This window comes from Anoplolepis gracilipes, chromosome 12 (genome assembly GCF_047496725.1).
Source record: "Anoplolepis gracilipes chromosome 12, ASM4749672v1, whole genome shotgun sequence".
NCBI lineage: Eukaryota > Metazoa > Arthropoda > Insecta > Hymenoptera > Formicidae > Anoplolepis > Anoplolepis gracilipes.
In genome coordinates, this window is record NC_132981.1 from 5,001,440 (window position 1) to 5,013,662 (window position 12,223).

Consider the following 12,223-nt stretch of genomic DNA (forward strand, 5'->3'; position numbering starts at 1 on the left):
AACCTGACTGACACTCGGCTCCGGATCACGCAGCCGGTCGCTCAATCCCTTGGCTCCCTCCCCCACCCTCTCTCTCTCTCTCTCTCTCTTTCTTTCCTCGTCTCTACTATTGTTGCCTTTCTTTCTATCTCAGGGTAATCTCGGCGACGTTATCCGTATACCCCCCTCCCTCTCTCTCTCTCTCTCTCTCTCTCTCTTCCCCTTCCCTTCTTCGCTCCTCCGATGTCCAGCGCACGTATCGGGTGGTTTTCTTTCGCCTCGGACGTTTCTCGGCAGGAAGTCGGAAATTAGATCGACACCCCGTATGTGGCGGAGCGCACGCGAACGAGCGTTGCGGTTTCTCATGGGGTCCCCACGAATTATTCCAGCTGAGAGACTGTATATATGCATCGGCGGGCTTTCTATTTATCGTATATGTATGATATTGATAATATGTGTCTGAGACAATTGGTGCGAGAAGGTTTATTGAATTAAACGTGTCAGAATGAGAGCAAAATTTATAGATATTCAAAGAATAATGAAGATTGTATGTTTTTCTCGAAGTTCTAATGACAGGTACAAGGAAAATTATGTCGAAATGTCACGGCGACATTTACATTTTATAACTCCCTTTTATTGATTTTTTAAATGTATATACATACAATCGTTCCGCGCGCGGGATATTTAATTAAATAAAACGAGAGCAAATGTAACTAGATTTGCGCACTTTGATAGTTTTGAAATAATTATTTAATAGTAGATTATGTGAAAGGATTAGTGGATTTAGTTACATGCAATACTTGATAAAGCTCATTACAATTTCACATTCATATCAAAACAATTAATACATACGAATAAATTATATTTCCTAAATTATAGAAATAAATATTAGCTCTATGTATATACTTTTTAATAATATCAGCAAAATTAATTAATTCAATATTTTTATATTATTGTACAGAAATTAATTCATATTTTTTGCATTATTTTTATATTATATTATATATGTGATGTATTTATATTTATTATTTTTATAATCAATTCAATATTTTTATAATAATATATTTATATTCATTATTTTTATATTATATGCTTGTGATGTATTTATATTTATAATAAAAGATATCAAGTCTGTCTCAAAACAAAAACCTGGACAATTTCTAAAAGATATCTATAAAATATATAGCATATTTAACATCTATCTAAGATCTTAGAGTCTTTTGAATATTGCGTTATCCAAGAACGCATTTTTATCACTCCTGTTGAATCTATTTAATCTAAAAAATCGGAAGCGAATCAAAGTGAGAATTTGCAGAGATCAAAATAAATAAAGTTAATCTAAGAATTGATTTTCTCGTCTCCCTTCTCGTGCTGGATGTCTTCAATCATCACACTGTCTGTGGAGACCAGTTTAACCCGATCGGATGGCTTGGATCTCATCAGGATGAACGGCAGCTCAGCTGTCAACTCGCCACCCAGAGCGCCCAAGTACAGCTTGACCTTGACAGCGTAAGACACGATGATGCCGAAGGTGTCGCGTATCTCTGGCGAAGTGAGCAGGGTGCTGGCCGCAAGTTCGCAGTCTTCCCGTTTCATCATGCCGTCCAGGGCGATACCGCGACGGTGCTTGTTGCTCCCCAGGTCGGGCTTCAAGTACAGCACCTTCTGCAAGGTCGAGCCTGGATCGATTGGACAACCATCCTGCGTCTCCACCGCGTCTATCACCGTTCTGAATTGACCATTCTGAAAAATGACCACGTCGATGCCCTGCTGCACCAGCGCCTTGATCTTCTTCACCATTTTGTTGCTATTATTGCGCACGCATATGTTGACAGCGATTGGCTCCCCGCGATTGTACAACTGCTTGTCCAGGGCGACCTCGAGCTCCAGTTCGCCCGGGCTCATCAGGAAGTCCTTGCGCACCACCGTGCAGGGTTGACGACCTTCCTTCGTCGGCGCATACTGGATCCTGCGGATGCCCATCATGACGGTGCTGCGTTTATGGGTCAGATCGGTCTCCGTTTCCCCGCAGTACACCTTCACGTAGTAACTGACACCGCAGGGCTCACCGATTTCGTCGGGTCCAGGCTGGAGGGTCACGCTGGACGGTGAGCTTTGCGGGAACGTGAAGGTGAACGGTATCGCGTTCGAGCCCAATTTCTTCAGCAATCTATAGGTTCCGAAGATGTACCTCAATTTTTTATTTCTTATAATTTTGTTACTTTACTTTACTTTGCTAGAGATTTTACGTTAAGTAAAAAACATATAACATATAATAAGTTGAATTTAAGAATCATCTTGAAGACTAATTTTTTAGATGATTTTTGTTATTAAATATTAATAGATTTCAATTTAATTTTCAACGTATGCACGTAATTGATCGCGTAGCAAGACTCATCGAAATTTAACCCGTATTCTAAAAATAATCTGACCTGTCCTGCAACTTGGTGAGATTGAACTCGGGCTTCTTAACTTGCGGAAAGATCTGCTCCGAGGCCAGATAGAGATCCTTCTGAAAGTTGAGGCCCATCACCTCGTCTTGTTCGCGGCCGTACCGGAAGCTGCACACCAGCTGACACCACACCTTCCTGCCGCTGTCTACGTAATCCTGATCCACCAAAACTACTCCGTCGATCGGCTCGGTGCCAGACAGATAGTCGATGAAATCGCGTTTGCCCAGATAAACAGCGAGCTTGCTGTTGGGCGAACATTTCTTGTAGACCTTGAAATTCGCTACCATGGTAGAAATATTGTTTTTTCTCTATCTTGTTCACACAGAAGACGACTGGATTGTCGAATCTTAAATCGAGGACTTATATATCGGGTGGTTTAGGTAACACGTGATCGACTTTTAAGGTTTCTTAAGGCGTTTAGCAACGCGGATGAAGCAGCGTTTAGCTCGCCTTTACGTGAACTTTCTGTGTTCTTAAGATACCTACGTAATATGGATTATTTATGATGCGAATGTATGTACATCATTCACCTTTTTCACTTATATAAATAATTTAATTTTCAAAATGTTGACTGAGTTGCGGGAGAACAGACTGATGATCTTTTCAAAGACAGGGAGATTTATTCTAACATAATAGATTTGATAAGCGTAGCTTTTGTGACTTCGATTTATTCCGTTGACCTTTAAGCTTTTTAGGCTTCGTTTTCAAAGTAATTCTTAAATTCTTTAATATATATTCATCGATATTTTTATACTAAGAATTGCATTTTCTTGTTTGCAAAACTTTTAATGTTCTTTCGTGTTAAAAAGTGAAAAATATTGTCCTATTTATAGAATTATACATAAAAATAAATGTACATACGTACAAAATAAAAATATTAAATATATCTAATTAAGAACATAATGTGAAAGGATTTATAAAAAATCAGAACATGTTATATTTATAAAATATGAAAACAATATTAGATATTGAACGATATTGCGATATAATGGATTTAATGTCAATAAAAAGTATAAATTTTTACATTAATTTGTATGCAATATATTTAGTCAAGTTTATTTGCTCAAATGTTATAAAAATAAAACTTTTTCATATATGAAAGATATACGTGTTCATATAACAGTAGGATATAATAATAATACTTGAAATCTACGTTATCTCAGTTTGATAATATAGGAAACTGATAATTCAGTGATCGATAATTTAGTGTTCGACTATAGCAATATGGTCATCACGCATGTGGTTTGTAGTTTGTAGCAGTTGTATTATTTATGTTGCGGAGCTGTGCGTACGTAAACTTCTATGTTCTTCTAGAAATTTTTGGATAAAATGGATATTTTGTAAAAAACGGGTACGAAAAATAATACAGGAAAATGTCGAAAAATTCAGATATCAATGCTGATGTGGTAAGTTTGTTGTCAATTATTCGATTTATGCGAACTATTGCTCGATTCTTGAAAAATATTTTTTGTGTAGAAAACATTTTACTTATTCTAATTACACGTGCTTATAAAGGTGCCTTATAATAGTTTAAATAATGAAATGTTTCTTAACGATTTTTAAAGAAATTTATGTATAAAATAAATTATTAATATTTTCGACTAGTAATAAACTAAAGGGAATCATAAAGAAAAAATGATTTAATTTATTCATTTGCAGATGACATCAACAGCCTTAGTTACCCCACCAGATTCTCCAAAAAAACCTGTAAAGTCCACTGCAGTGGTAAAATATTCTGCGATTCAAACACCAGCAACATATGCTCAATTACAATGTAATACAGATTTGAAGGAACCACCCAGCAATTGGCTTAGCAGTTCAGCAGAGAGTTATGGTCTGCAGAATGTTTGGTCACAGAGTACAGGATTTTCCAGTTTTCGCATGGCACACATGTTTCCCGATTGTGTTGGGGAAGTGGATGTTGTATCGGATGCAGAAAATATAAAAAGATTACTTAAACTTCCTTACAATCGTGGGGTGATTTCAATGATGGTACATCGTATTGAAAACACATTGTTGTTGGATGACTTTGATATACACAGGTACCTGCTGAGACAGGCTGAGAATGACTGGGAATGGTTGAAAAAATTCTTCTATGATCATATTTTTCAAAATCTTCGCGACAAGGGGAATCGTTTTTTCCACAAGGAATATAGCAGAAATAGTTTGCAACAGAGAAATCTGGTATCTAAGTTTCTTTATCATTCTATAGTACTTGCAGATAGTAACAAACAGGACGAGAAACCTCAGTTACCTGTAGAAACGTTAGAACCATGTTTGCCTGAACCGACACAAGAAGAAAAAGTACCTGATCCAAATTATAATCACAATTTTGCAAGGAACGTCGTATGGACGTTCGAGAATATACAGATGCTTATTGGAACAGACATGCCAATATTCGGTGGTGAAACGCATCCATGTATAAGTTTACGATTAAGCGATATGTCGAAACCAATCAATGTTTTAACAGGAATCGACTACTGGTTAGATAATTTAATGTGCAATGTTCCAGAGGTAATAATGTGTTATCATTTAGATGGTATTGTACAGAAATATGAATTGATAAAGACGGAAGATCTTCCAAACTTGGATGACTCCAAATTTAGTGCGAGACTAATTAGGGACGTTGCTCAAAATATTTTGAGTTTTCTAAAAAATAATGCAACAAAAGCTGGTCATACTTACTGGTTATTCAAGGGTAAATATTAAGTTTAATGTAAATTATACGTATAAATGTCTGCTTGGCTTTTGAATATTCTATTCACACGCAATACTTTTTTTCATTAGGTGAAGACGACGATGTTGTGAAGCTATATGATTTGACATCACTGTGCAGTGACGTTTCAGAAGAGAAAGGACAAAATCCCTTCACTGTACCTGTCGCAATGTTGTTGTACAGAGTAGCTCGCAACATGAAGTATTCTCCCGATTATCATCGCCATCAAGGAACAATTAGAATGCTATTGAAAAATTGCACTCATTTATTAGCCAAAGAAAAATATCCGCAGATCGTCACATCTGCACATTTTATGCTTTCGGATTTGTATGTCCCATCAGGCACAGATCCAGCCAGTCCAGGCCTATCGGATCAAAGTGACGAGGAAGATACTCAAAGCGATTGTAGTATGAATCACGAAAAGGAGAAAGTAGAAGAAGAGAAAATTTGTGCAGCAATCAAGTCTTTGACTTTAGCCAACAGTAAGTAACTCTTTCATCTAGGTATTCTATTCTTTTAAAATTTTTGTGTAAGTTACAATTGATTGTTCTTGCAGTAAAGGAACAAACAGAACGCGAACAACCAAAATACAAAGTGCCACCGATGTGTGGTACGATAGAAGAAAGATGTTTACTCGGATTAGAACACGTTACTCAGGGACTCGAGTGTCTTCGATATTTCCCAATAGAGGATACCTCCGACGAAGAACAAAAGAAAGCGGAAGAACGCGAGAAAGAGAAACGGAAATATGAGGAGATGCATCCGAATGTAGCGAAACCTTTTCAGGCAATTCCTATGCCTTATACTCCGATAAATAAAAAAGATACGAGTGTTATGTCGAAAAAAAGTTCAGAAAATCATAGTCCTGCACATAAGAAGAAAAATAAGCAAAAGAAGAAAAAAAATGAAAAAACCGTTATGAAAGAGGCGAGTGAAAACGCTCTATTGTGTAAATCTAAGGCGGAAACATTACCCACCTGGCAAACGCCAAAGAAGAGCGATAATATTTCCTGGAACGCTCATTTAAAAACTCTGTTATACGAGAAAGCATCATTGATATTTGCCGTACTCGCCGAGAAAGAATATGTAAATAAAAATTACGGTACCTCTCTGAGATACATGTTGGAAGTATTGTATTGTCAGAAAATATTGGAAATTTTATGCGGCATAAGAAACGACAAATCGATTAGTTGTTTATTAGGTCGGGCAGGAGACTGTTGTTTCATGATAGTACAAGATTGGGGCAATATTGAGAAGCATAGGAAGGATTACGATACGAAAAATGAAATGGAAGAGAAAATAATCAAAGAAGTATATAGTATGGAGGATCTAGATATGAGTAAATATTTAAATAACATATTACGTAGAATAATACAAATAACTGTTATTGATAATATCAGAAAGAAAGTAATATGAACCAAGTACAAAGTATAAAAGCGCAATTAAAACTAAAAAAAAAACCTTTTTCTTTAACTTTTTGGCTCGTATGCTTGCTTTCCTCCTGATATTTATTTAAGATACATTATATATTATTATTGAATTGTTATTGAGATGCATATTTTATTACAGATGGTGCTGAATTACTACCAAAGAAACTTGAAAACTTAGAATCTACTTTAGATTCTTCATATAAATGTTATTCCAAGGCTTTATCATTAGAAATGATGAATTTGGACAGAAAAAACTTATTGAGGCGATTAGGGAATATTCATAACGAGTTGGGCGTTTATTACATGAATCAGGCTGGATGTGCGTGTAATTTTCGCGTATAATTTTAATAAAGAATAGCAAATACACGGCGTTCATTAATCGAAAGTTTATAATTCTTTACAGCTCGATACCAGCCAGAAAATCAAACGGACGAATTGTCGGATGTAAATATGCTTTTAACACGTTCTTTAACTCATTTAGAATCTGGTATTGTAGCCTTTAATGACGTTCATGACGAAGCGAATGTAGCGCTTTTACATTCAAACACAGGGCGACTCATGCGACTTTCCGCACATATATACGAAAAACAGAACAAGAAAGAACGCTACTATTATAACAAAGCACTCGAGAGTTATCAGAAGGCTCTGCAAGTTTTAGGCGAAAGAAACACGAATTCGACAATATGGGACAACGTGAAGTGGGATTTGTCGACAACATTATTCACAATGGCCTCACTATTGCAAGATTATCCTATAGCCGGATATAAAGTACAGTAACTTTTTTCCCGTCGGAGAAACTATAATAAATTAATTTATAGATAAATTAATGAATTATTCCTGTTACAGAGTGAAGAATTGGAGAGGGAAGTGGTCGACACTTTTCAAAAAGCGCTCAAACATTGTGACGTGGATACCCCTGGACCGCGACAACCAGTTTATCAATTTCGCGCTGCAACTATTCAGCATCGATTAGCTTCGTTTTATCATCATATGTACAGAGAAATCGAATCGGACACGGATAATAGCAAGAAAAGAACTAGCTTGCAGTTATCTAAATTATATTACGATAAAGCGGCTAAATTACTACTCTCATTGGAACAGAGTACGGAATATTTGACGGTACAAATGGAAAGAGTCGCTATGCTGGAACATCAAGCAGATAGTATGCTACTCTTCTTTTGGAGTTATTATTTTCCTCGTCATTTAATTTCCGATGTAACAAGATTTTACAGCAGGTTTGACTTTTTCAGACGGCACAACCTTCAATAGCAAACTAAAAGCATATCAAAATGGCTTGACTTTAATTCTACAATGTATACCTATTATGGAGATATTATACGAACGAAGCAACACTGCGACACAAAAGACAAAGGAAGTGATCGATAATAAAATAGAAGATAACAGCGCCGAATGCAAAAAAGTGACCCAAGAACAAAAGTCAGTGAATGAAAATCCATTAGATGAGAATCAAGTAGAGGAGAATCTCGTTAGTCTGCTAGAACAAAGATTACAATTCCTTCTACGATCGTTAACCAAGCTGTTTCTCAGTAAAAGTCCCGTGCATAATAAAAAAGAGTACGTTGCTCTTAAATTCATCATACGATTTCTCAAAGATTAAGCGAAGATTATTAATTTCGGTATTAAAGGATATTTTTTAACACTTTCTTTTTTGATTAAATTTCAGGCACGAGACACTTGCAAAGTTGTATAAACAATGTTACTTACGAACATTGCAATCACACACTACGACTGGATTTAGTTTCATAAAACATATGACAGAGCTTTTGCAAGAACTCGATGGTATGTTACTAAAACATACAGATTCCTAACCATTATATAAAAACTATGTATAGTTAACAGTTTTAAAAGAATGTAAGTAAACGTGATATTAATAAGTATAGTTTATGCATTTTTTAATCTTTTAAAACCGTACATGTATATAAAAGAGATAAAAATGACAATGTTATTATATTACATAATGATGTAATCTTGACCATTTCTTTTTATTTTCATTATTAATGTGTGCAGCTATTGAGAAACATTTTTACTCTACATATGTAAATAAAATGTATATTTTTAAACTACAAAGAGGAATAAAAAAAATTACTTCTCAAAATATGTATTATACCCTAAATTTTATACTCGAAAAAATTACTTCTCAAAGTATATTCTATACCCTAAATTTTATATTCGAAAGATCATAGTCATATTCGGAGATCAAATCCTCAATGAGGTATTAGATTCTCTCTCAATAGTCCTGTCACCCTTATCAAGTCTAATTAGTTTTGCTTTTGATGAGGATCTTATCTGGCGACAGGATAGATGTCGGCGTGACACTTTAATTAAAATAGAAGCAAGATTGGGGGATAAAGTTGGGGAAGGGGAAAATCTAAATCTTTCGCCAAGATTGGAGTTCATATGTGTATTTTCTGGTCGACGAATGGTGTGACAGAAGAGTTTGAATGAGCTTCTATATGCGGGGCTTGTATACATATAAGTTTCTGATATACACGAGAGTGCGAGAGTGTGTGTTCGGTTCGGTCGAGTGAAAACTCGATAAAAAAACTCATTTATTAGAGAATCTGAAATGAGAACCGAGTTACACAGTGAAATCCCAGTCGTCGAAGTCTACAGGGAACGAGCCCTGCGGCAAATCACTGCTATACGCTTGATTGTGCGTATATCAAAAACATCAACGAAAGCTTCCTATAAGATGGGATCTTTTTTGTTAGAGATTGAATATCAGAGAAAAATCTCTTTAAAAAGCATCACAGGATATCGCAGAAAATTCGTATCTCTACATGCTTCATGTAGTATATACATATTTACCTATACTTTTTCATCTATATTGCTTGAATTTAAGATATGTACACGCAACACAAATAATCGAGTGTAACGTATAAGATATCGAAAAATGTAATGGGATATGTAAACATGGTAAACATGTAATGGGAGATAAAATAAGAAAGCAAAATGGAATACAACCAGCTTTCATTCGGTTTTAAAATTTACCCTGCAAGCAAAGTTCTCTTCGACGATTATAATAAACTTCGTTGTTTGATATCGACAAGCGTATCGAACTTAACAAAAGATTTTCTAATTAGGACTTTAAATACGTCACAATATATATATATATATATATATATATATATATATATATATTTATTAAAATTCTTCTCTTTCACACTTGTATTAATTATCTATCTATAATTCTAATATAAATAATTGATATTCTTAATCTATAGATTACACACGTATGTATGTATGTAAGAGACGTAACAACGTGTAAAAAAATCTATCAAAATTTCGATTCAATGAATTATACGACACCTATTTGACAAATTTTATAATTAATTTATTATGCAATAACAAAATTTTGTAACATCAATTTTACTAGAATGCATCTTTGCATTCACATTTCACTCTATCAAAATTTCGATTCAATAAATTATGCAATATGATATGAATAAATTTTATAATTTTGCAATAACAAAAGATGAAATTTACAATTTTGCAATTTCTTCCTTCTTATTAAGATTGTATTGCTGATAAATCCAAATCCAGAAATTTCTCTGCCGAATATTCTGTACTCGATGAGGCGCGCGTGCACATGTCTGAATAATACATACCGTAAACTGTTACGGGCGATAGGCAAGGGCAATCGCGGCGACGCGACACGCTTTGCTTGATTAATTTTAATGAAGATAGAAACCAATCTATCGCGCGTCGACGGTGTCGAGAACGATCGAAGATCGATGAACTACGAGCGGTCGCGTTCGTCCGGAATCCGCTGAGAGATATAACAATCCCAGCTGTCAGTCGCATCCCTCACGCCCGAATGGATTCGACTTCCCCTCCCCCGGAAGAGAGGACTCGGACACCAGCAGAGAGCGTATGTCAAAGACAAAACAAAAGGAGCAAGCGGAAAAGGGTCGGTCAATTTGCTGTCTCCTTCCTGCTTTCATTTCCCGCCCAATCCTGGTTACGTATCCCGCAGACGTTCGTATAGCTTCCGTAGCGGCGGACACTTACCCAGTAGGGATGGTTTCAGAGAGTGGTCCCTTAGAACCCCGAGAGTTGAAAGGTATCTAAATCATTCTATGAAAAAATAATCAATGGATAAACGATGAATAAATTTATAAATCTCTTATTCATTCGTTTTTAAGTTTATGATTATTGTAATTCTTCCCCATAAGCAATAATAATTTAAAAATCAAATATCCATCTTCCTATGGATAATAATCATATAACAATAAAAATATTTATTAAAAGATAAAGAAATTGAAGGTATGATTAAATTATTTATTTTAAACCAAAATAAAAAATATAAATATTTATTTCGCGTTTTCTTGGGGTTTTACGTATTAATTTCAACGCTTCGAGTTCTGAATATGTATTAGTGTTTCTCCTACACAATCGCTTTCGAAATGTTATCGAGATCGCGACATTGCGATTTTGGTATCAATGTTGCACGACGTTGCGGTTAAATATCTGCCAAGACCGAAGATACGACCCACCTAAATCCGCCACTTTTAATGAAACGTACTTGACGGGAGGTGACAGGTATCGCGGAAATGTGCACCGTTGGAAAGAGTTCGGATATCGCGATTTATTAAAAGATACACTTTGCCAAGTCGAACGATCGACATATCCGATCGATATGTCATGGACTTTCGCACAACGAACGTTTACGATAACTTCTCTTGCCGTTCTCTTTTACGATAAAAATTTGCAGCAAGTAAACTCTATATCTTTACGATAAGTCATTTTCATCGCGAATTATTTCGTCCATTATTTTCGATCTTTATCGCGATGTCTTATCTGTGAGAAAGAGTTCCTGTTCCACTCGTGGATGAAATTGTGCGCTTTCAGAAGGAATAGCTTTTTTTTTTTTTTTTTTTTTTTTTTTTTGAAACATCAACGCGGTTTCTTCACAAAGTATCGTGTCACTGCGGTTAGTCCGAGAGCGGATCCACCCCATTTGTCCCCGACGTCGCGTTCGTTATTTGTTCTATCTCTTTGGCGAAGGAATCTTCCTTTTCGCCTCGCACGAAGCCGTCGCTCGCAGCCGCCGCCGCAAATATTAATTCGCGAAGAAATTCGCCGCGAAGTGCCGACCTTGTCTTTTCTCTCGTTTTTTTTCTTTCCCCATCCTTTGTTCCCTCGCTCTTCGTAAGCGTTTATTCTCCTACCCTCTCTGGATTGAACGCACGCAATTTATGGCCCTGGTACCTTATCTTCTGCACACTTTCGGGTAAAACGGTAAACACAGTGGCGTAAATAAATGAGGGTGCATCCTCAGTTCAGCATTTAATCCTTTATTTGGCCTACTTTTATTTTTTTTAATGTCAAGGATATTACTTATATTATACTTTTATAAATTCTTTGATTTTTCTCTTTATCAGATATTTTTAATTAAATAATTCATATATTCACTTTTTAATAAAAAACTATTTATATTATCTATAACAGTTATCTAAATTTAAATATATTAAATATAAATAGGAAACAAATCATAATTTGTTAATTCTTCAGGCGAGGGAAATATGCTTCCGTTAAAACTTTTATAAGTACTATTTAATTTTAAATATTATATATTAATTGCAAATATAAATTAATGAGAAAATTCTTCGTTTTATTTCACA

General features: G+C 35.4%; 2 protein-coding genes across 2 annotated transcripts; one reads left to right on the forward strand and one right to left on the reverse strand.

Moving 5' to 3' along the window:
• Positions 1–591: 591 nt before the first annotated feature.
• Arr1 (arrestin 1) lies at positions 592–2,773 on the reverse strand. Its single transcript, XM_072903464.1, has 2 exons — positions 2,412–2,773; positions 592–2,149 (listed from the first exon to the last, which is right to left on the reverse strand). The coding sequence occupies exons 1-2, from the start codon at positions 2,717–2,719 to the stop codon at positions 1,318–1,320; spliced, it is 1,140 nt and encodes a 379-aa protein (XP_072759565.1). The 5' UTR covers positions 2,720–2,773; the 3' UTR covers positions 592–1,317.
• Positions 2,774–3,678: 905 nt separating this feature from the next.
• Positions 3,679–8,651, forward strand: LOC140671817 (erythroid differentiation-related factor 1). The gene is made up of 9 exons (XM_072903438.1): positions 3,679–3,838; positions 4,092–5,130; positions 5,220–5,630; positions 5,705–6,487; positions 6,718–6,897; positions 6,982–7,346; positions 7,425–7,740; positions 7,829–8,153; positions 8,263–8,651. Exons 1-9 carry the CDS (start codon positions 3,806–3,808, stop codon positions 8,405–8,407), a joined length of 3,597 nt encoding a protein of 1,198 aa, XP_072759539.1. The 5' UTR covers positions 3,679–3,805; the 3' UTR covers positions 8,408–8,651.
• The last annotated feature ends 3,572 nt before the right edge of the window (positions 8,652–12,223 follow it).